This window comes from Pagrus major, chromosome 15 (assembly GCF_040436345.1).
Source record: "Pagrus major chromosome 15, Pma_NU_1.0".
NCBI lineage: Eukaryota > Metazoa > Chordata > Actinopteri > Spariformes > Sparidae > Pagrus > Pagrus major.
Window position 1 is genome coordinate 21,903,530 of NC_133229.1, and position 26,468 is coordinate 21,929,997.

Here is a 26,468-nt window from a genome sequence, read left to right on the forward strand (position 1 = left end):
TAAAGACGTATCTAAACTATGAGCTCATAATTCTCACTCATAATTAGAGGTGAAACATAAGAAGCCATGTTTATTTATGACACGTAGTGCTAAAAACTGAAAAGTGTATCCTTGGCTTTTTAAAAAAGCTCTGCGTTCACACGGCAATGTTGTGTCGCCACAGTTTTCACAGGAATTGCATATTGCCAGTCTACACGACTACGCTAAGGGTGGCGTTTTCAAAGGATTACACTCTGGAGCCGGTTTCAAAAGGCTGATGTTGTGTGAACGAACGGCAAAAAGCAACAAAGCTTTACCGTTTTATGTAAAAACCATTGTTGGGTAAATGACCCCTTAGTGTTTTGTCACAGGGATCAACTGATGTTTTTTTCCAGGGTTGAGATGGATTATAAGAAACCAAGGATACCAATAGCCAGTATTTGGAATCAATATACTGTGCATTTGCAGTAAAAAAGAAAATCGTTAGAAAATTTAGAATAACCAGTAATTCCCACTTTTATGCAGATGACACAGTTATCTATTACTCATCTCGTTCAGTAATACATACCTTGAATTCCTGCAGTATGCCTTCAGTGTTCTCCATTTCTATTTAACTCAACTTGAGCTGGTTTTAAATGCAGACAAGTCCAAATTCATACCTTTTTCCAAATGGCAAAAAGCTTTATAAAATCTGAACTGCTAAAGGGGTTGAAATTAGTTACGACATACCTTGTTTCCAAGTTGAAACTTAGTTTAGTTTTTAGTTTTTAACTCAATTTATTTTTTCGAAACAAATCCGCGTTTCTCCCTACAAGCAATGAAATGTTTGATTTCGACCATATGCTTACCATTATTGGATTACGGTGAGTCGCTCTTTAGTAATGCGCCTGGACAGTGCCTACACAGTCTACCGTTGCACTTTATGTTTTACCACTGGCTGTGAGAATCCTGTACACCACTGTACTCTGTATGCTTTTGCTAAATGGCCATTTCTGTATGTCCACATACCTTCATATTGGTTGGTTTTTGTTTATAAATCCCTCCTTGAGCTGGTTTATTCTTATCTGTGTGCATACATGAGTAAAAAACAAACAAAAATGGCCTGCAGGCTCACAGTTTTCTAGAGATGATGGTCTCCAGAGTCAGAACAAAAATGGGCAAAAATTAAAAGCGCTGCCTTTTATTTCCTGAAATAATCCACATAATGACCTCAAATTGTCAGAGTTGATTTCTGTGGGGGGATTTCAGTCAGTTTTAAAAGAATGCAAGAACAGTGCTCTTGATCAAAGTGATTGTTCTTAAATCTCCGCTGAAATTGTTTTACAGATTGTTCCTTTGTGCATCATGAGAGTAGTTTTTTGTCTTTGATCGTGTACCGCACTTTAGCTCGATATTGTGTTTACTCATTAGTAGTGTGTGACAGTTGCACGTGGATATTGTGTTGTCTTTACTGTCATAACATTTATGCTGCCCTCTGAGCCAGATCACTCCTGAAAAATGGATTTTAATCGCAATGAGGCTTTCATCCGGTATAATAACAGTCTACATGTTACAGTAAATTGATGAGGAGAAAATGGCAACGGCGACTAACAGTGAAAGACCTCGCGGAGATCACCTATAAATTCAGCTAAACTTTCAGTCAGTTATAGCAGCTCTCAAACATATCAGCATAATACACATTGTGTTTGTCACATCCATTCAGCCATGAGGTTAACTAGCAGCTCCCAGACATCATTTAGCTTAATAAGGCTTTATTTCGAAAGTGTCTTAAGTTGTCAGCGTTCAGTTGAGCTGTGAACTGGGGCTGAACCTCTCAAGTAGTGAGTTTTGTTGTGCCTACGGCTTCAACAAAGCATTGCATCACAGCTGGTACACATTAGCTAACCCACACTACAGTACTTTACTTTGTTTTTTTACCATCATGGCATCTGACAGATTTTGTCTGGAACAATGAATGCGGCTGAAGGAGCTGTCATCTCTCTTAAATGTCAAGGTTATTCTTCAAGGCAGACAATAGTTCTCACTGTCAGATTTTATTTCAGACTGGAGAGACATTATCATAATTTGAATTAATGGATTACTCACACATGAAAGGATTTCGCTGATATTTTGCCAACATACAGACTACAGGAACCCTCTAATGATCTTTTGATTTTAACGTGGAGATGTCGTGCCTGAGGTGAGCTTCACAAGCTTTGTTTGTCAGACAAAAGAATGTGTCATGATATCTCTTATATATCTTGCAACAGCAATCAGTCTTATCGGGTTTTTCAGGGAACGCTCAGCTGCCACGGTAAAATATCCATGTGAGAAATCTGCCTTGCACCAACAGCAAAAAAATATTTTTGACATGACGCATGAAGAAAACTACTGCTGAAATAGTAAAACTCAAACATTGTATTAACATTGTTTCTTTATAATACAATTATGAAGAAAATGTTCATTTTAGTTTCTTTCCTACACACACACACGTACACAGAGTTCACTTTAATCTATGTGCTTCTGGCTCTTACTTTTGGCTCACCTCCTACCTTGAGTGGTCCCTACAGCTGTACCTTAAGGCTTGTACCCTTCATTTTCTCTGAATCTCACTTTGTTTCAAACACACACGACACACACACACATGCACAAGCCCTCAAGTGTTATGTTGAGCCTGAAGGTTGTGCAACACAGTAGTAAAATATATCCTGTCTTCTCTACTTTTATCACATTTTAAATGCCACTTCAGTCCGATAAATGCCCACATTACATGAATAAAAATGTTAACTATAGAACCAACTGTGTGAATGTAAATTCACTGATGAGCCTTGACATTAAAAGGAGTAACAGGTGAAGTGAATAACATTGAGAATCTCGTAACAATGCAATGTTCTGAAGGGAAACCTAGAGTCCTGGCATTTATGTGAACAAGCATATGTGCTGGAACAAGCGTTATCAGTGGACAACCCAACTTGCAAACCCAGGGACTCAAAGGATTCACTGTCAATACCCTGGAGTCAGACACCACAGGATACCCCAGAGGTCCTGTGTCCATGCCTCGGGGAGTCAGAGCCAAGTCTAATCCACAGTGGGGCCTCCATGGACCAAACTTGTTCAGGCACGTCTGGGTGCACACGTAACATGTGTCTCAAGTGGCATCCAAATGAATGCCAGGACCGAAGATATCCCAGAGGAACATTGCATTGTAACAAGATGATCAATGTTACTTACTTCACCAGTTAGTCCTTTCAGTGTTGTGGCTGATTAATGTGATTACCTCCATCAAGGAGGTTATTTTTTCACCCATGTCCATTTGTTGGTTGGTTGGTTTGTCAGCAGGAGTACACAAAAACTACTGAACGGATTTCCAAGAAAGAAACTTAGACTCCCAAGCTTTTGGTGCGAAATTAGAATAAAGGGACAGATCCACGATTTTTTTCCCCATTTACTTTAACATTTCAAGAAAGGGCATTTTCCACCATTTTCATTCATTTTTCTGGGAAAACTGCATGAAAAATCAGGCATATTTAGGTGGCTGGTTTCTACAAGTGATCTTAAATTATGATTCAGCAGTTATTGGTGGTTTGAAAGAGTGATGGGAGTGAGAGTGCTGCCCTGTACACCAATTTTGAGTTATCTCTTAATAGATAAAAGTGTCAGTTTCCTTAGCGATCAGATTCATACACTGATCTCAAATCTCTTGATCTGAATGTGACTTCCTTCAGCTGCAACGGTTTCAGCAGTAACCAACATGCCCACCATACACCATTTTCTCTGTCCAACAAATAAATATTGCCCATAAATCTTGTTGTCAAACACAAAACCCCACCTTTAAACAGATCAGAAACACTGATCGAAGCTCTCTTTGTTGAGGGCTAAAGAGTAGCCCCATGACACATGTTCTTGCTCTCTTACATAAATCTACAGCAGGTCACAGCAGAAGTCCGGCTTCTGTCTGTTTTTTTTCACAGCATCCATTGATAATGTTGAACTATCCGTTTGAATTTCAGGGTATTTTTTGAGGGCATATGGCCCCACTCTTAATTTTTTATAATGCGAGGCGTGACAGTTCAACCATGGAGGTAAATATTGCTCTTGCACTAGTATGTTTGTCTTGCAGTTTGATGAGCTCAATCTGGAATGAGAAGAGCATTAAAATCAAATCATGCCTCTTCCAAGGTTAGAAGATCGATTGGCAGCTTTCGGGGCTGTGCTGTGCACCGGCTATTATTGATGAGCACAGTGTTGTGGAGTAAAAATGCAGCCGGGTTCCGTCGATTATATGTTGAGAGATCAGTCTTCATGGCCTTGTGTGAAACCGATTCATTTAGACACTAATGATAGCAATTTGCAGGAGAGAGCATGCATTGAGATGTTTAGCATGACAGATGCCAAATGAGTGCGATCCTGTGAAAGGTAGAGGAAGTCCATAATGAGATGGACGGTTCACAGTAATTTCAACTGGGTTTTTTTCACCTGTGCTGAGAAGGTTTTAGGTCATCCAGCGCATTTAGATGCACTTCAGTAACCAGATTACTGCTGTGACCTGATTTCACGAATGTCATGCATATGAGAAACCCTTTTTTCCATAATAGGGCTGGAGAAACCTGATTTTTCTCCTGGAATAAGTAGATTTTGTTTGCCATGTCTCTGCCTCACAAAGACTTCAGATAGGGAAACTATTACTGTGACAGCAGAGCAGCAGGAATGAAAGGAAGGAACATTTTGCGAGGCGCATCCTTGTATTCAACTCCATTTAAAACATAAACTCTCACAAAGTAGCTGGTGTCTAAATACATTTTCTGCCAATGAACATTTGCAAAACTCAAGCAGAGGAGGGATTTCTGGAGATGGGAAACATTCTGAAGAGGTCAAAACTTCTGCAACACTTGCAGCGTGAAGACAGACTGTATTTTCAGACCGACGCGTTTCATCGTCATCATCATCATCGGATGCATTCGTTTCACAGTAAAATTGTTCTCTATACTACAAGTGTTGCTGGAGTAATGACCTCTTAAAATGTAAACAGTGGAACTGTAAAGAAAGGTTGTGCACTCTCACTACTGAAGGTGCTCTCAGTAAATAAGTACGGTGTCAAATTAAATACAAGAAATGCTGATTCCATTTGATGTATTTAAAGTATCAAATTTTGGCAGCTGTGATAGCAGAAACTGTGAGCCAGTTGTAAAAAGGTCTGTACTGAGCCTTGACTCCTCATTTCACACCTCATTTGTCAGTATTTGGTCAAGCCTTTGGTAATTTATTTCTCTTCAGATTTGACCCTCCACTGAGACAGAATTTGACAGATTTATACCTAAAACTGTCTCCTGCTTCTGTGGGCTCCACATTTTCCATTTTGCTTTCAAAATATATTTCTTAAGGTAATGTGAAATGAGTATGGCTAATGAAAAAGAGCTGCCTGATGTGGTACAAAATTAAATAGTGTTTGTTTGACAGGGAATATTTGCATCTCAATTTTCATTTTCTCTGAAATGGTGATGTGACATTTGTACCAAACAAACACATTTTCTTCCATCTGGAGAACAACATTTGTAGATTTGACATCTCTCCAGCACTACAGTACTTCATTTTAATGCTGTTTTGTCACATATTTTACCTTTATCAAAAAAATTGCAGCATCTGCGATTTGGGTATTGCACTTGGCCATATTGCAGTTTTGGTAATATTCTGATTAATTGTTCAGCCCTACTAATGAAGTCAAGCCCGTAGCAGTTTGCATAATGTGCACATCTGTACTCCAGCATGTATTCTCACATCCAGTGTCAAAATATTCAGCTTGCATATAGCAGGTCTGCTCATTGCATTATTTATAATGGCTGTTTGTCCAATACGTTCCAGGCAGTGTGATTTTGATGCATCTCATGTTGTTTTTCCCTCCCCTTACACGTCAAACCCTTGATTTACAATTTAAACTGTAGAGATACCCGAGAAGTGACTGACAGTTGTAAGATCCCTTTGAATTGCACACTTGGTTCTTAAAATGTCCTTCTTTCTTTGTCTGTCCTCTCTTTTTATTTATCACTGCAGGCTGTGGAAACCAACCTGGCATCCAAGGACAGTCACTGGGTCTATGCCAATGAGGTGAGGTCATGCACAAACACACTAATATGCACCCGAGTGAATTTAGACCTTAGTATCAGTTCGCCTCTGTCAACACAGAGTCTTGTTTGCTGCCAAGGCACACACACAAACACAGAAACCTATAGTGCTGTCACTCCGCTGTTGGCATTCATTTAGATTAGAAGCACATCATTTGTTTTTATTTCATCTCGGCTGCCTGAGGGACTGGGCCTTTATTTGATAAAATATAATTGCCCTCCCTTGAACTGTTGATGTTTGTGCATCTTTGCCGTCTTTGTACCGGTGCGTGTGTGTCTGACATTGACCTAAATGGTCTTCTAAAGTGGCTGTAACAGCACAAAATTCAGGTGCACTTCGTGAATACAGAACAGTGGACGCTGTCCTTAGCTTTAGTGCCTCAGCGCAGCATTTCCATTGATTCAAAGTGATTTGGAGATAAGGGAGGATTCATACGATTGGGCCCGTACTAAAAGCAGTGGCAGATAGACATTAGATAAAAGGCTGTTCCCAGTTGATTTACCTGGAATATAAGCATCGCTGCAGCTAATAGAGCCTCTCAAACACACATACATCAATGTCCGTGTATTTTATTGAAATGTCACCTCTTCGCTTCATCCTAACCCGTGCTTAACATCTAAAACATGGCACATATTGATCTACAGTCCATAGAGCATGATTAATGTATGTACCCCAGATGTTGTTGAAGCAGCATTCATAGAAATATTCTAGATACTGGAGTTGTGGGGCAAAAGCAGAATTATCTGCTTAAGGATACTACAGTTGAAAACACACCAACAAAAACAAAATAGTTGTCATTTATGCTTTAGTTAGAAATTCACAGTGCGTTTCAGCTCGAATATTGATTTACAAAAGTTAATGAGGCTCACTGTGTTGAAAACCTTCTGCTATCTGCTAGCCTAAATTACCTCATTCCAGAATATAATGAGCTTTTATGAAATAACTACCTTCTGTGTTTGAAATCATTTCTCCCTGTGCATTTAAGCAGACACATAACTGAAGTATTGATTTACAACAGCAAATGAGACCTTGAGCTCTTTAAAACTTTTTTTTCAGTACCTGACAGCTTAAGTCATATTATTTTGCTTCGTAGTCTCAAAGAAGATGATAAGATTGGGACTGTAATTCTTAATTTGGAGCTGTATTCACCCACAAACTCACGCATACCTTTCAGTCAATTACCACCGACCTCCACCAAGACATTAGCTTTAATTGCATCATACTCTGGCAAACTATGAACTAATGGCATGTTAATTTCTATGGCACTCCCTTAATGGCTGATGTGATGTGGTTTCATGTACAGTTATCTCTCTTTGGTGCAAATTTAAAGAGGAAGAATGTGAATGGTTGTTCACATGAGCTGTGAATATCCCCGTTGTCTTTTCTCAATGTCTCTCTTTCTTTTTTTTTTAATATGTATTTTTCATTTTCCCCTCTCCTCTTCTGCTCTCGCTCTCTTTTTAAATACAGTGAAACGAGAATGTTGTTTTTCTTTCTGTATTTATTTGTTTATTCTATTCTACCTTCTGTCTCTTTCCCTGCCTTTCATTTCATCACCCGAGATAAACTACCCATGAAACTGGCAATCCCCTTGAAATGACAATAACACAGACATGTTGAAAAGGCTAACAAAAAAATTCAATTACTACTCATGCCGACCCATTTTTATCAAGACGCTGGCCTCCAGAGATCCTTTCATGTACGGAAAAAATAACATGAAAACTCTACCTTTCACTTAAATCCGATTATTCTCTTAGGGCCTCTTAAGTTCATATATGTTTAACAACAACAAGAGTCGGCATGTAAATTGAATAAAGGCATTGGTTTGGTTGCAAATGATTTATCCACTACTGTTGCTTACCTCTTAAGGGACAGGAGATTTAAAAGAAGGTACAAAGCTAATTTGTTTACATAAGCCTATGATCCGATTTCTCCGAACATAACTGACGGCATGATGTTTGTTTAATTCATTAGAACAAATGTGAGAACAGATTATCAGGGTATCTTTATATTAAAGCGGAAATAAACAACTTTTCAACCATCACTCCAAAGTTTTGCCCGTGGTATTACTGTTGATGCTGCTGTCACGAAGACAGCGTTAGCAGCAAGACTACCGCTAACCGCCTGGCAACTGTCCAAAGAAAAAAAACAACCGTAAGAGTCCCAATATGAACCGCAAACCCCCATCTCAGTGGTATGAAAAGTAAAGAGTAAAGAAACTGGTTGTATTGATAAGTAGGCAGGTTTGTTACTTACTGACTTAGTAGCAAGAATGCTGGTTTTGAACTGTCTCAAATCCTGCTGGTAAGGAAAAACACAAATCAGCAGGGGAGAACAGACTTTGACATATCTTTGAAACATCAGAGCTCTTCATCGAGCGAATCCCCGTCCGTTCACTCTTGTTTTACCTCGGTTTCCATCACTCTCCCTCTGGTGTAGAGTGTAGAGTAGTGTAGAGTTTGCACAGTTATTGTGGGATTGTGGGCAGCGAAGACATCAGATGGTCATTTTTCCTTGAAAAATCTAACCCGGTGGCAGGGCGAATGGCACCGTCAAAGAGAGGTTAATAGGGAAGCAATCTATATGTGGATGGTGTCATTTATCTACAGTCAAATAACTAAACAGTCTCTATTTACTTCACAATGATAAGTTAAAGCAAAAAGATTGTCCAATGCCGGTTAAGGTCGAAGTTTAAGAGAAAGTGTTCAAGTTTACAGGTACTAAGGTCCTTATAAGCCCTTACAGGATATTCATCAACATTTAAAGACAATTTATTATTGGATTATAATACAATTATCAGAATTTAAAAGAAAGTAATTAAAAGTTTCTAGACTGCTCAAGATTAAGACATTGTTTAGTATGCACTTATGAGCAGTTAACAATGTTTTTCTTTTTTACAGCCACTGGATCTAAAGCAAGAACAATGCCTTATTAAGGGAAAAAAAAAATCTTTATAATCGACTTAACAGTTTTGACCTTTTGCCTTAAGTACAATAGCAGAAAAACATTATTATGATGCTATTATTAGCATGTATGCAGCCTTATTAATGCTTATAAACACAGACTTATAAGAGCCTTATTACCTATTGACTAACTCTTATTATAAGATCTTAATAAAAAGCCTAACCCTATCTTTTATTAGTTATTGTATTAACTGCAACAGTAATAAATCACTGTTTCACAGTGGCTGCTGGTGAATTTAGATAGAGTTTCCTGCTCTCATTGAAATCCTGTTAGCCTGACCAGATGCAGTCCGGCGGTATCACAAAATCCTGCAGGGAAATAACAGCTTTTCCATCTTACCTTTTTGCTCCTGTATGTGGCGGCAGTCTCTGTGGACCCTGGGTCCTGTTCAGCTGCCTGGTCATGACTGAGTTGTGACATTCATTTTAACCAGGTCGACTGCCCACCCCATCGGCTCCCCAGGCCCCGTATTTCATTCAGGTCTCACGACAAGCGGTTATGCTAATCTGCCTCAAGCTGCAACATGTGGCACAATGAATGTAGCTGTCAAGCTCAAAATGTGATAAGAGCACGGAGAGATGGATGGAGGAGGAAAATGATGATGAGTGAGTGTGATCACAAGTCCAAAAACAATGAGGTGTAACAGACTTACAGGTAAACAAGAATTTAATAGATGCTATGTCTAGATATGTCAGCCTTTTCACTCAGGGGTTTCATAAGCATTGCACTTGCATTACAGTACAGTTACAATATTACTTTCAGTAACTTGAAGATTCAAAAAGTTCAATAAGAGGTTGTTGATCACACGTGGATGTACCCAAGCAATTTAGTTTCAGATTTACCTAAAGTTGAGGGCAAGGGCGAGGTTTGTATCAACATTGGCATCACTTCATTTCCTACATTTTGGTGAATATTTATGCACCAATTAGTGGTGGAAATGTCTTCATTCATGGGAAGGAAAACACAGGTCACAAAACAGAATAAAATATAATGTAGTAAAGCTCTCAGGGATTCTGTACTCCTTTCAAATATGTATTCTTCTGTATATAAACCTTTCTCATTTAATATCAATATATTATACATATATGTTAGTGTCCTCTTTTGTGTCTTGTTTTGTGAAGTAATATCTTTAGTGGTGCATGTGGCACCCATTCCTGTCTAGGATAAATCAATACATTTTAATTGGTTTATAAACCACCTGGACTTTAATAGCTTGTGTGTGTTTCAGAAAGATCTCTTCACACGTTCAAAACTTTCTGCACCTTCAGAATATATCCCAAATTTCTGTGCCTTGGATTGATTTTTAGAGTTCTCAACTATGTTTTTCAAGTTGACTGAAAACATGAATACAAAAAACTTTTTGTTAGCAAAGTAGCAAGCAACACTTCTGAAAATAACTTACTTGGTTTTGAGACATTTGGAGAGGAAAATTGGACTTCCTCCTCATTTTCCCTTTTCGGGCTGTGCATGGTTTGCTTTTTCTACTTTCAGTTTTATGGCACCATTCCCTTTGAGGGAGTATACTGCCACCACCTACTTGTTGCGTCTGTGAGTCAGTATAGGGAAATCTACGCCTATGCATATAAGAGACAGATTAAAAAAAAAATCCTCAAAACTGATGCAGCAGAGACGTTGATACCCCTAGAGTGGGAGGAACTCCAAAACAAAAAGACGCATTTCCCATAATGTAACCCATAAAGTTTTCATTAGACCTTCCTTTACTTGACAGAGTTCTACTCAGAGCCACAGAAAACATTCAGCCACAGTCGCATCAAATCAGTGCATCAGTGTAAAATGCTGAACTTTCCTTTCAACAAACTTTTCTCCACTGGCAAACATTTTGAGTTGGAGAATGACACGAATGCATTTTAAAACCAAAGGAGTGGGTTTGAGCGGCACACATGTCATGAAGGCCTCAGGGTATGAAACTTATCCAACCCACAAATGACCAACATAATCTTAAGGAAAAAGGAGAAGAGCTTTGAAATTGCAGTGTATGAAATGTGGCAGGACTTGATGTGAGCAGGAGGGCACGGGGATGACAGGCAGCCGTGTGTCTCCCTAAACCACCCACTAAACCAGAGAGCTGCAGCTGCTCGCACACAGAAGGTTGTCTGCATCTGACACTGTCTGGTGGACTCAGATGGATCGCACATTCTGCGAGGATTTGTTGTTGTTTTTTTCCCCTTCAAAGGCGGGACGGTGACACCTCCAGAATGTTTGATGGATTAGGTGGCTGTGCCTGCTGTGACAGACAGAGTCGAGGAGGACAGTCATGATATGACTGATGTCTTAGGTAACTGCCCATCAAGTAACTGAGATGGAAACCCATTCTACTGATGCAACCCCCACCACGGCAGACTGTGGGACAGGAAGGTGGATTACCGAAGAGGCCCACTTACAAGATAAAGAAATATTACGTTTTCCAATTAGCTTATTGCGTATCCAAAGTACCGTATAACATTGCATTTATCAAAACACTGGGTTCTGCTGATATGATCCTTTGTACCATTAACCACGATGAGCATTCATGCAGAAAGCCAAATCAGATGTCAAAAATGATGTAGTAACCCACAAACGGTGACCACAGGAGACATCCGCCATGGTGGTCATAAATCTAAAGGACCCCAGACAGGCGATTCCCTTCACCAACCACCTTATCTAAATGTTATAGTCATTTTTTATCATTGGGGTTATTAAGTGGGCTATCCAAATCACTCACAGCATGTTTCATTTAAGACCCACTGCACCTACAGGCTGAAATGTAAGTCAAGTCATAGCAATAAAAAACACCAACTCATCCAACTCTGCACTGTCCTCATGAGATGTGTAATGGGACACAGTAAAATGAGAGCATTAATTAATTAATGTCATTATTTAGATGTCATTCCACCTTATGTCGCTTGTGAGATATCCCAATTCAATTAAGCATCCTCTAAGACGATCTAATCTGAAGTACAAACACACTTTCAATTAGAACCGTCCTCCAGATTTGTTTCTAGGTCAAAGTCCATGTATTTATACTTGAGCTGGATTGATGAATCTGAATCAGAACAAACCAGCTTGCACAGAGCTCGGCTGAGCTAAGGTTGTGTTGAGGCAGATCAGTTGCTGCAGTGCAATTTGGCATGAAATTACGTTGCGACGCCGCCTGCTCGGACCACATGTTATCGCAAATGGGCCTTCCTATGGTTCAGTTTCATTTAATATCCTTCCCATTCAGGAAATCATGAACTGTGAGCGGCCAGAGTATTTCTTTTTTTACAGTGTGTGGAGTTGACGTGCAGTAAAATGTATGCGACTGCCTAAATGCAGCTGCTTTAATTGATAAATTACAGGAAACAGGCAGTAATGACTGAAACACACTTCATCATACTACACACTACTTTTTGGAAAGTGTTAATCACTGTCCAGCACTGTTCATCCACATCTGCCTTATGAGACTGTTAAAATGACGGGTTCACACTTCGCTAGTGACCAGTCACCAGTGACGCGCAGACGATTGTATAGTTAATAAGAGATAACTACTGCAAAATTACTATGGTACCACAAAACCAGCTGCCGTCAGTTTACTTTACTAATCAGTTTTGACTGGCAGTGCTCGAGTGCATTATTAATGAAGCCTAATAAAAACCCCTAGCTTAATCATCATTAGCATAACATGACAATTTGAGGATTAAACAGTCATAAAAAAGTGCCACTGCTAATGAAGGTGTGTGGGATTTCCTACTAACCTGAAGCACAAAGAGCCCTGTTACCCATGTTAATCACGCTGTGCTCTGTATATGACCTTTTTCATAATATACTGTAGGTTAACACTGCCGAGGTGCCCTTCAGCAAGGCACCGAACCCCTAACTGCTCCTTTGCTCTGACACCTCTCCTGTTTGTGCCTGTTTATGTAAAAAAAAAAGTTAAGTACACGTCTTCTTCTATAATTATATTTTCAAGTATAAACTGTGACATTGTATAATACAATATATAATTATGTTTTATTGTTGTTATTGTATACGTGTTTTTTCACATAAATTATATATTTGTCCTCACTCAAAGACCAATTGTCAACAAAACAGCACTACCTGAATAGGGCATCGCACCTTTGACTAAGAAACCCACCAATTTTGCATAATTTACAGACAGTTGTCATGACTATTGTCTGAGGTTTAAGAGGAAAGCTTCAATTTAATATAAGTGTTGATGTACTGAAAACAAGTCAGATAACGCAGGTCAGATTCTCACAAAATAGCAAAGGAGACACGAGTTGTGTTATTTCATGATTGTGATGTTTGAATTAGTTGTTTTTTCCACTGCAAAAGGACAAAAGGACACCAATTATTATTTATAATGTTATTTTCTGTAATAAACTTTTCTCAACTGAACGAATGTTTAAAATACATGCATGTGTCTTATAGGCAATATAAACTTAAATGAATGTCGTACTCACTGAGCCTTGTTCTTCCTCTCTGACTCCCATTACAGTGCTTTTCAATTTAGTCGCCTGCAGCTTCACAAAGCACCTTAACTTCTAATTAAATCGCTGTCATGATTACCGGTAATTTTTTTATTTATTTCTAGTGAAAGATTAATAACATTGACTGAGCAGCACAAAGAGGATAATTTAGCCTATCTGTCCGAACTTGATTTGATTAATGTATTTTGCTCGTCGGCTGTCATTGAAACATTGCCGTGCTGTATTAACTTTTTCAGGAATTTAAGTGGGCTACCTCCAAGGAGTTTAACACCTCAACTGATTGTGTGATGTTATATTCATGTGTCCAGACGAGCAGACATGTTCTCTGGTGCTCCTAAAATCACCGGGGTGACCAATGAAGTCAGAGTCCTTTATGAATCAGTCCTTTGTCTTCTTTGTGTATTCGTGGCTCATTTTTTTGTGCATTTTGTACCAGTGGAATACAACACAGAGGTGTCCAAATTGTAACTTAATGATCTGTACTTTCTCTTCAAACAGAGGTTAAAGGGCACGCCTTTTGTCAGCCATGTCCCATTGGTTAGTGCCATCGCCGGGTCAGTTTATGACACAAATGTCACCCGTGATGGTGACAGAACACTCGGACCGGGTGGCACTGGAAGTTATTAGTTTGGACGTGAGGGTTTGGCTCCATGAACCGTGCGGCATAATTCATCTGATTAATGTGTCACGGCAACTCATGAATATTCATACTTTCCACCTGACTGACTGTGGAGAGTCAGAATAAGAGTCAGAGGATAAAACTAGTGGAGGTAGAATCACCTCAGGACTGTTTTTACTCATGCTGCACACAGATAAAAGATCAGGGGAAACATGTTCTGGAGGATAAAATCCATATGATCAAATCAGTTGCTTTGAAGTGCACTGAAGTAAAATATGTATATGATATGGGATATAAGAAAAGGAATTTTAAATGAAAAGTTGAAGCCTGTTTTAGACATGTTGCGTAAAACCTGTCTTCTAGCACTCTGCATATTTAATAAACAAACAAAAGATTAAAGATATGGTTTACAATACATAGGAGAATATACCTTCACACAGAAGTCAGAGGGAAGCATATCAAAGATAAGAGAAAAACCTTACTGGTTATAGTCTTCCCAGAATAAAGATACCTGATTGACATCCTACTACTTATACAAGAAAGTAGGACAATGGGAAAACCTCCAGATATACAGTTACAAGTTTAACATCAACATAAACTTAGGCCCGACAGCCCTTATTATTTAATTCAATCAAGTCTAATTCAAAATCCAGTATAACATATTTAAATCCACTAGATCCAGATTTGTATTTTTGATCCAAATATAATTGTACACACTCATAGATATCAGCCACTTAGATTCACCTGCTTTTTTCACCAAGATCCATGCTTTATTCCCTGAGAAATTAACAAAGATGTTGGAAAACATCCAAGCTGGCAAAGTTAAAGAAGATGTGAGAAAAAATTCCTGGATCTGTCCCTTTACCCAGATCCTCACCAACAGTTAATGAGACCCATCCTCCATCCAAGTTTTATGTAAATACGTCCAGTAGTTTCTGTGTAATCGTACTGACAAAAACTGACGGGCAAAAACATAACCTCATTGGCAGAGGTAATAATGAATTATATAAATAAATTATGAAATGACAAAACATAATGCTTCAGACTATTTTACTTCTACAGACAAATGCAAAAATTCATTCATCTAAAAGTTAAATTAAATTTAGTTAAATTAAGTTAAATTTAAAAAGAGTTTTTCCCAAGAGAAAGACAAAGAAAGAATTATGGCAAGATTACAAGAGCTTGAAAACTGCAGTACGATGAGAGGTGAAGAGTGCAGTACAAACACAGAAGCCAGGAGATATTAACACTGAGGGAGAACAGAGTCAAGCACTAACTACAGAGTGGTCGATGCAAAAGGGAGAGATCAAAATGTCTGATTAGGAAAAACAGATAGAAAGCACAGATTCAAGCATGTGTGGTCAAGGATTATATCAACCTAGAGCTGCTTAAGTTTTGACCCCAACAGTAACCTCACGGCTTTATTGTCAGATAGTATATGAACCCAACGCTTCCCAAGAGACTCACTGTCTGCCTCGGCATTGACCACTGTGGAGCTCTGGAGACCTGCAGGCAGCTCAATGTCTCATGAATATTGATCCCACGCTCCAAACATGTAGACCCTCCACACCCGCCCCTCAGAGGAGGTTCAAGGGTCACCTGCACTATTATTTTGAAGGATATACTTGAAATGTCCATTGATCTGTCAATTTAATGTGGATGTTAATGAATTCTCTAACATTTGGTTGTGTCTGTCTGTGTCTTTTAGCTTACGATCATAGACTCAGCTGATTAAAAACATTAAATAAATGTGTGAAATTTGGTTGATCGTTGTTAATCAACTCTGAACAGCAACTGAAAGACAACGTGCTCAAAATCAAAAAAGTTATGTTATTATATAATATTTAAAACTCTAACCCTTTGTCAGTTTTTATCCATTTTACTTGTTGGAGCCATCATCGCTTTTTTCCTTGTCTCCAATCTAATTATTCTGTGCCCCCCCCAATGTGTCATCTGATATTTTAATTGCTTAAGAAGCAGGCACATCCCACGCAAACCCCTGTGAGGTTTTGTTTCTTATCCAAATTTCCACTCCGAAAACTGCTTTTCAGAAACTGCAAGTCATGTCTTGTGTCGTGATGTCTCACCGTGGAAATATCACAGGAAGATAAAACAAATGCCACTATACTTGGAAATACGGGACAAACTAAACTCCTCATGTTGTCTTCTTCCTTAGGAGGTGAGTGACGCAGACATCATGGAACTGGTTTACAGCTCTCTGGGGCGGATGACCATCATCCGTCAGATCTTCCCTTTATGGAGAGACACCAATGTTCGCTGCATGAGGAACAATCATCGCATCTCCTCCCTGCTCTGTGACCCGCAGGAAGGCTATCTGCAGTCCCTGGAGGTAAACACCACTTAAAGATTCCCCGCTGAAATATTGGATTGTGTAAGTCCACCATGACTCGCAATCATTTTATCTAAAGGACTATTTTGACGGACTGAATAGAGAGACTCAATGCATTGAAATATCATGGTGATAGGCGATCAATGGATACATAAGCCAGATATCTTTCGTTCCAGTAACTGCAGTAGTCTATGAAGAAAAAACAAACCTCTGAACATTTCTTTAAAAAACCCGGCTTGACACAAGAAATTCATAGCGGGGAAGTGTTTGTCAGATACAAACATAACTTCTTACATATTTTACATTACATTTCAAACACAAAACTTTGTCTTTCATCCCAGGCTCTAAAAAAATAAAATCTGCCTCAAAAAGCACAACATATAACAGATTTTACAATCATCTAACCAGGCAAACTCATCACATACTGAGCAATAAAACATCAAAGACCTAATGATTATTAGTTTATATTTTGACACAATGCAACATGCTCTGAATACAGAAACAAGACGAAAGCATGTTTTGTTTCACAGTGAAGGATTTGACTTAAAATTCCAGTGTTTGAGTTTCACCATCTGTAGGCCTGAAAGGGGCCAAAAGAGGTCGGAAGCTTCCTCATTAACCGAAAACAGTGGCTTTGGTCAGTTTTAATTCAGTCGGTCACAACGGATTCCAATCGTGCACATTTTTCAAATCAGAAAAAAGTATCAAAACCTCCAAAGAATATTCTCAAACCAAGCTCCAAATGTTCATGCAACTGTTCAGTATGCTCCAACTCACTGTGAGCTACTTTCAGAGGAGAATCTGAGCCTTGAGCGTGGTGAATGCACAACATGGAAATGATATGATGGATGAGGCTGTATTGAGTATTTGACTGGTGGCAAGGTTGTGTTTTTTTCTTTCTAGTTTTTTTTTGTTTTTTTATCCCTTTTGCTGCGAGTATTTATAGGGAGCGACTTTGTGCTTTAGAAACAAACCAGCATGTTTCATCCACTTTCTACAGCAGCAAACAGGAGGCTCACTTGTTATCGACTAGAGAACAGAACCATAAAACAAGCATGCTGTAGTATTTTTTCACTCTGGGTACAGTAACCATGTGCTGCACGGGGTTATGAACATGATTCCTGCTTGATCACACACATTTTTTACAGTTTAAGTAGCGAGTACAGCAAATCCATGCAGCTATGGTGAGGGGCAGTATGGATAAGCATCTGCCAAGTGCCACATGAAGACAAATATTAACTGATTATGTATGCAACTGAATATAGATTAAGCTCCCTAGATAAGGTAATTATGAAGGACATGAATGTCCATGAATATAAATGACTTGAGCTCAACGTGACTGGGGAATAACTGGCAGAACAGAGTAGAATATTGTTTTTAAAGTAAATTGAAGCAAAATTGCTTTAAATTGTGAATCTACCCAACTTGTAGGCCCCTAAAAAACAATATATTATTTGGTGATAAACTACTGAGATATCACAAGCTTAACAAAGGCTTCCATTGTGTGTAAAGTACAGTATGCCCTAATACAGATATGCTATCTATGATTTGTATTAAGGATTTGTCAACAAGGTGCCCAACCTTCGGTAATTTCAATATGACAATGGGGGGCAATAAAGGAAGATATGCCCCTCAAGCTCAGGGATTACTTGCTTACAGGGATTATTAAAAATTGCATTTATCTTCACTCCCATTTATCAGTCTGACTGCAGCAGTGATCTGCGGAGGTGACACGAGCAACATTACAGAGAGGAGTGGGGTGAAAGGGTATAACGTTTTTTTCACGTTATGTTTAGTCTCATTCGCCGACTTCCTCACTCTATCCTGGAAGTTATAACGACAGGCAACCAAATAAAACACAATATTACCTTGAGTAAACTTGTGGATTTCTCTGTATTTAAACATTCTAGGAAACATTTGGGATAGTGTAAGAACACAACTCAACAAAATATATAAAAAGAGTCTAGTCTTCTTAAACATTTAATGTAGAATTCTTAAATATTAAATCTTTAAGAGCACCCTCTTACACCTCTTTGACTTTTCTTTTGCTCAATCCATCTGGAGTGAAATGGCTGTGTTCCCCGTGGCGCTATTGAAATGTTCATTTTCTTTTTCATCCATACTCCGGACAGATGGCAAAACCATGTGGTGTGTGCACCGACAGTTCTCAATAATTCACATGAAAGAGGGTTAAATATCGGGTAATGGCAGTTCAAGCATTCGTCAGAATAGTTAAACACTGCGGGTGATCAGCGCTTTTCTGTACTAATCCCTTTTTACAGCCCGTCAGCTGTGGTCTAACCTCAGATGTCCCGAGCTACTCTGCTTATGACTGAGTGACCTTGAGGCAAGTGGATTTGACTTATATGATGTCTTACAACTAAGAGGCTTGGACTGAAGTCTGAAGGTGTCATGAACTGAATGCCTGGAGTGGCAGCTACAACTGCTTCCATGGATCCTCTGCTGTGGAAGGATGTGACTTGACTTGACCCAGAGGACCTATCAAATCCACTGTCACACCAAGACAGGAGGCAGACATGAGTCCTGACAGGCTGCACTGCAATTGGAGGGACACAGTTGGACTTGAATGAACTAGAATTGGTTTTTGTTTTAGCACTTTCTCTTGATTTCAGATAATACCACTGTACTCTATCATCATTACCTTTTGCCAGCGTTCTGTTGGACATATTGCGCCTACTGCAGATGGTGCAATCCGGTGATTGTTCAGCAGAAAGTGTAAACATGTGTCTGAGCCAGAGCGAGGTGGCTGCTTGGTCTTCATCTCCACACCAGACAGCAGCCATGACATCGTCAGACAGAAGAAAAAACTGCTCACCAGTGCTTTCCGTTCTCTCTCCAAGCGGGGAGACAAGCTTTTACAGTATTCCCCACTGAGAATGTCACCAGACTGAAAGACAAGTGCTATGTGTCACAGCTTCATTCACAAGGGTTCACAATGGCACTGTGTGATATCTCTTGATGCCCTAAAAACTCTTTGTTCTATGTTGCACAGCATGAACAACGACAACAAAAATCCTGCAGCGCATTCATTAAAATTGCTCGTTCCCCCCTCACAGGTGTCCAACCTCTACCTGTATGACAGCGTTTTGATGCTGGCCAACGCGTTCTATAGGAAACTGGAGGACAGGAAGTGGCACAGCATGGCAAGCCTTAACTGCATGAGGAAGTCCACCAAGCCATGGAACGGAGGATGGTCAATGCTCGACACCATCCAGAAGGTATTTGATTTCAGAGTTACCATGTAAAACCCTAAAAGGCATTGTTCTCGCTTTTGAAGCCTGTAGCTGCAAAAAGCATATTTAACTGTTGATAAGTGCAAAATTCACTGCTAATAAATACATAATAAAGTATGTATTCATCTTGGTAAAGTAACAAAAAGCTTAGCAAAGGATTAACAATGACATGGTAGGTAATTTAGTTAAACTCAAGAAATTCAAACAATCATAAGAAACTAATAAGGCTTTTATTGATGTACTTAATTAATCTATAAATTGTTAACAAGTGCTAATAAATGTCTCATAATCTAATAGTAAACATATTTATTAGCAATTGCCAACATAATAGTCTTTTTAATGTTAACAAGCATCTTTTAAGGACTTAAAAGGGTCTAAATATATAATGATTACATGAAGTACAAACAATGCACATCCAAGGATCTAATAGAAGCATTAGCAAGTGTAAAGTGGTTTATACAGTTAAAACAATCCTCAGAAGTGTCTGCTGAACTGCCTGCTGGAAACTCCCATCAGATTCAATTACAGCTATTTTTAAAATTGGAAGGAAGCTGCTTATTAAATGTGATCCCCGGTTTGGTTTCAGCGTGGATTTGTGGCTTTGATCTCTTTTATGCATGTGAAGCCCTCGCAGTTCTCTCATTGAAATTTGGCTGCATATCCTGGAAAGTGGCTTGATTTTATCCATTTCAATCTGATAATGGAATTTTTTCATTGTTGCCGGGAGTCGCGCTGGTTTAATCTCAAGTGTGACATTATATGACCAAGCGGGGCATGAAGAATAACAAAGAAGTACTCTTCGCATATACCGTTGTGTTGTTTTCATTCAAACCTAGCTGTGAACTTAGTTACATTGATCTGATTCCTGTTACAGTTTGTACTTGTTTCAAAAATGCACCAGAATGTTTAATGAAAGGTGATTTTTATCTCACTAACCAAACACCATTTCTCGAACTTTTCTTTGATAACCTCATAGTGGTACCTACAAGCCTGTTTGAATTGTTTGAGTGTACGATTAAAGGGATAAATAGCATAAATTATATGGTTTGATTGATGGAAAACAACGGTGAAAACCTCTCCTTGTTGATTATAGAGAGTAAAATTTCACAGTTCTGAAAAATGCTATACAAAGGTTCAGCTCAGTTTTATTGGTTTCAATTTATTTTTGTATATAGCATGCTTTAATACATACTCATTATAGGAAAGTTAAATAAATCATGGCAAACATGTAATTTTACCCAATTGCAAAGAAGACGAAGATAATGTGCGAAGGAGCTGTACATACTAATTAATGCCAGTGGGCTACTTTCCACTGGCTACACCTACAGAACAGAAACATCGCTGTCAGTACTGCCTCTCCTGTGTTGTGACATCTCATACATTAACTGCTGTCTGCTGGTTGTTGTTATTACAGGGACGGATTAGCGGCCTCACAGGACTCATGGACTTCCGCGCTGAAGGCTCCAATTCCCACGTACAGTTTGAGATTCTTGGAACCAGCTACAGCGAGACGTTTGGGAAAGATGTGAAACGGGTCAGTTCAGAATATTATATAAATATATATTTCTACTTGTCTTTAAAGGACACCTCGTGGGAAAAAAAATAATTAGTCAGTACTTTCTACGATGGCTCACAGATTCAGTACAAGTGGGTTATTTTTCCTCCTTTCTATATGTCAGAAATAACCACGTAGCTGTGCCGTTCGTCGGTGTCATGTACGCCGCAGCATGGTTCCCCAACTCTCATTTCACAATGTTAATCAACTGTGCCAGGGTTCCAGTATCACCACAGACTCATCAAAGAGAGCTTCTGCATAAACTTCATTTTTGTTGGAGGATGCGATTTTGCACAGACTTACATAACTGTCCATTCTGTAGGTGTTGAGGAAACAGCAGGTACTGTGAAACCACTGATGAAAATAGCTTTTTCTTAGACGTTGTCTCAGTGCGACCACTTACTGCGTGAGAGAGTGAAATAAAAGTGAAGTTAAAGTTTTTCTCATTTTCTCAAGGCCCCCCTGCGACCTCTCAAGTTTAGATACTCAATTTCAGTCCTCGAAGACCGGTGTCCTGCAGATTTCATTTCCTCTCTAATACTTATTATCTCCAGTACATACAAATGTGGCTGATTTACTACCAGGAAGGTAGGAACACCTGCGGGATTCCACTTCAGCCACTTCAACGAGAAATCCTGAGGTCCATTGGAATTCCTCAAAAGGAACAAATACTGTACAGACAGGCTTCCAACTGCCTATTTTTATAGACCACTGGTTCTCAATCTTAATCCTCAGGAACCAGAGCCCTGCTGTGTTTTTTTCCTCCATTTTCAGGTGTCAGTGAACGCAATTATCCTACTGGTAGGACTGAAAATCAGCGGTACTCTGACCCCTGAGAATGGGTCAGATCATGGGGCTCAGCACTTGATAGTGAGGTGTCAGGTATGAGGGTGCCCTCTACTGGAGTGCAATCTTTTCATTTTCACCACACCAGCCATGCTGGCCTGATCGTTGTCATGTACTGAGAGTTAAAATAAAAAAAATAAAAAAACAGGTGTTCATGCTATTAACTGTACTCACAGAACACACCACTTCCATGTTGCCTTTTACTGTTACTCATAGTATGTTTGATCTATGGTTACGTGTTGAGCATTGGCATTTCACAAAACGCAGCCTACATGAGCTGACTGTGAAGAATTGTCTGATCTTTGAGTGTTGCAGAGCTGAAGTGAGAGATTAAAAGCATTATTTTTGCACTCTTCTCTTAGCTGTAATTTGTTTGTCGCCGTGGATGCCCTGATTCAGTCAGGGACTTCTTGCAGAATGAAGAGAAATCGACTTTCTTGGCAATCTATGTAGAGCAGGACTGACCAGAAGCGGTAATGAAGATTTAATCACCACTCAGCCTAACTGAAATCATGAAGCCAATTCATCATAATGTGGCCATTAGCATTAGCTAGGAAGAGGCAAACTACACATAGTGCCATGTGTTTACAGACACACACATACTGGAACATGCGTACACTCTCATGTCGCCCAGCAGTCACACATTGAGACACAACGTGATGCACAAAAAGAGCAAAGCCTCAATGTACATTCACACACAAACACGGACGCACAAAAAGAGCAAGCCTCAATGTAGGTTCACACACCAACATGTATTGTACACGGTGTTATAGTTCTCAGACACTAAGAGCATGCAGCCAGGCGAACAGAGGACAGAGGCCCACTAACATGTGGGCGCTTGTATCTCAAAATCATTAGAGGCAGAAGGGGACAGCAAGGCCAGATAATAGGATGCCAAATGCATTCAGTGCTCTTGTTCATTATCTGGCATGTCTATCTGTGTGTCTGCCCACTTCTTGGCAGAACCATTTAGTGTGAGGAAACAGACACAAATTCATACACCTCTCCTCTCTGTTCCTCTCTAATAGGATGTTTATATACATTCAGCATGTTTTGGGTCCTCCAATTCATTGTGTAAAATTGGTGTTTACCATCAAGAAAGGACATGCTGGTTCATCTGCAATGTGCTGTCATGTCATGTTACTGTGTTTTTTCGAGTATAGTTTAACCGTGATTCCACGTGCTCCACCGCCCGACCCACATCCACCCCTCAGAGTCATCCTCATTTCGTCCCCTTGTCTTCTCTCTCTTATCTTTCCTCCCATTTCATCTCCCATCCACTCTCATCTTCCCTAACCCTTTCTCCCCATTCTTCAGCCATGATTTCCTCCCTCTCCATCATCGTTTATCTGCATTCAGTCCATTTTCTCCCCAGCCTGATGGCTCTTAGATGAGGCGTCTCTCTGGTTAGAAACTGTAATGAAGACTGAAATACTATTTCCTGGATGGCTACTGTGAGTTTTCTCCACCATCCACTGCTGCTGCAGAGTGATCGATGCTGTTGTTGTTGTTGTTTTGCTTTCCCAGTTTGCTCTTATTGATGTGTCAGCTCGTCTCTAAGCAGATATTGCTAATGACTTCCAGCTTACACGAAGCTTTTCATAGCGAAAAGTCAGCTTATTTGAATGTAATTGTTCCTTCTAGCCAGGCGTCTTGCATGCATCATGCAGTAGTTATTCCTCCCTGTCCAGAGTAACAGTGCAGGCATTATTTTATTATTCAGAATCATGGTTTTGTAACAGTTATGCTGTTCTGTGGCAAAAAACCCAATTATCCTAATATGATGTGTTTCCTTGATGCTGTGCATAATCTCTGAAAGAGGCAACTTCAGATATTCCTCATTTAATGAAAAACATTTTCATAAAATGATAAAGTACAGTTTATAGTACCACTCCAGTGCAATATGGTGGCCTTTCTAAATACCCTAAACTGTGTTGGAAACAATATGGCTCAGCTGGCTGAGACATGTGACTAGGCCATAAGCCACAGACGGAGTTAGAGGAATTTTTACAACGATATTGAGTATGACGCTTTAAATTTAATGGTCCAGTGTGTAGGATTTAATGACATCTAGCGGTGATGTCGCGGATTGGAAGAAACGGAATACCCCTCCCCTCATTGTTCCCTTCCAAGCATGTATGAAAACCTATAGCAGCCGCTAAAAATGCAAAAGAACATGAAAGGTCCTCTCTAGAGCCAAGGTTTGGTTTGTCCGTTCTTGGCTACTGTAGAAACATGATGGTGCAACACGGTCTTTCTGCAGGTATAAAAAGCTAATTCTAAGCTAACAAAAACAAAAATGTTTCTACATTTCAGATGATTATACACTAATGTTACAAAATAAATATGAGTATTTTATTGAATGGACCTGGACTGCAACAGCAGGGCCAGTCCTACGAACCCATTTGTCGCTGACTAACTGACTGAGTGAGTAATGAAGTCAGAGCATTGGTCCAGGCAGTCGCGTTTCCCCGGCTGTTGCCACATCCAGAGAGTGTGGAAAGTATTGTTCTTGCAACTGCATTTATACCCTTTTCTGACTAATACAGCATAATAATGTCATGTGATCTGCTACTTCTCTACATGTTAACTACAATTATTACCAAGACCACAACAAAAAATTGCACATAATCTTTTAAAATCGAGAAATTCAAATCATTAACCCTACCAATGACTACCCCAGTAACAAATCCACATTTTCACACTTCGATCAGACCAGCCATATACTAGATTTTGACCTAGTCTTGTTCTATTTCTGCCAAAAGATCCTCCCAAATACACGCTGGGACCTTGAAGGAGTCTGGAATTTTTGTAGCTCATCACCAAACTTTTTTTTTGTAGCCAAAATAGCTTAATTCATAATAACTCATCAGTCGCCTAAATCTTGCACGTCTGGTTGCTAGAGCCTTGCCAGATTTAAAGAATAACAAACCAGAATCAGAACAAGCACATCCATCCCATTCTGGTTGCCAACATTTGCCCAAAGCTAGTCAAAATACAGCCAACTGGAGCTGATTCCACTCAAAATCAGACCAAGTCCATGACCCAATAACCAAATCTGCCAAATCTGGCAGCCATGTACTGACCAGGGGCGGCTCACCATTGGTGCTCTGGTGCCCAGACAGAGCCAAGTGTGCTGACACTTGGATGCAATCGGCCACAAGGGTTGGATGATGTTGGATGACAGAATTTGTTTTTTGGTTTGGTTGGTTAGGTTAAGACATGAGAAGTGAGAATGCTGAGGGGTAGCATAACAATATCAGATTAAGCCAATCAGAGGCAGAGTACGGTGGATCTTGCCAAGAAAACCAGTGGGATCCACAATCACGTGGCAGTGGAGGTCCATGTGCCACAATGAATGTTGCAATTACTAAACGGTGGTCGTCTGTTGCTGATGCATTTGTCCTGTTGCTCAACCCCATTTCTCACTGGCTCATGAAGCAGAAATAGCATTAAATAGTCTCTAAAGGGTGCTTTTCTCTTGCCAACAATAGATCTGCAGGGGGTTGATAGGGCTGTTGATCAATGATTAATTTGCCAGGCAATGAGATTTCTAGCTTTTGGAAATGTGCTGGCTCCTATAGGGTTCTGAAACCTCCCCTGCTTGCTTGGATGTTTACCTGTGGGAAGATCAAAAGGAGAGTTCTGAGTAGGAGCCAGGAGTACTATTCATGCTAGTGTCATAAGCCAAAAGAGCCCACAAGAAAGCAAAATAATGTACTGTATTTTACAAATTAACACCATAATGTAGCATTGGTACATTTGCACTAATTAGTTTTGCTGGATGTTTTTGCTTTCATTAGATAATTATCCATCTCTGAAGTGATAATTAGGTTTTTATATTCAGTTCCACAAACCACTGTAAGCAGCACCAGACACCTGTTAATGTTGAAATTCATCAGTTGACAATCAACAACAATATGATTAATAAATTACTTAAAGCTCCGATAACCAAATCCAATTTAGCGGTGCGGGAAATGAAATTTAGACCGGCCAAGTTATTTTGCCACAGACAAGTAAATCACAGCAAGGTTATGTTTTTGCAAAATGATGACACTGATGTACAGTATGATGAAGTGTAATTGTGTGCAAATAGCCTTTTCTCAAAAGAGTATGCATTAAGAGGAAAGCATTAAACTAGCAGCAGCCACTTACCGTTGTTCCTACTGCCACATGAGCGAAAGTAAATCCCCTTGAGAGTTTCAAATAATTGGGCGAAAAGTGGATGATATTTCTCCACATCCCTTAATTTATTCTCTCTCATGTACTCCAGTCCATCATAAAAAACAATACAGAATAGATGTTACCAACCTTATAGGGATTCAGTTCATTG

The 26,468-nt window shown here is 39.5% G+C and overlaps 1 protein-coding gene across 1 annotated transcript in view; it reads left to right on the forward strand.

The window, feature by feature from the left end:
• The window catches only part of grid1a (glutamate receptor, ionotropic, delta 1a), a 244,883-nt gene that overhangs the window by 189,776 nt on the left and 28,639 nt on the right, over window positions 1-26,468 (forward strand). The window contains exons 5-8 of the mRNA XM_073482243.1: window positions 6,007-6,060; window positions 16,307-16,480; window positions 19,558-19,719; window positions 21,149-21,268. Of these exons, the coding sequence (XP_073338344.1) occupies window positions 6,007-6,060; window positions 16,307-16,480; window positions 19,558-19,719; window positions 21,149-21,268 (510 nt within the window). The remainder of the gene's footprint in view (window positions 1-6,006; window positions 6,061-16,306; window positions 16,481-19,557; window positions 19,720-21,148; window positions 21,269-26,468) is intronic.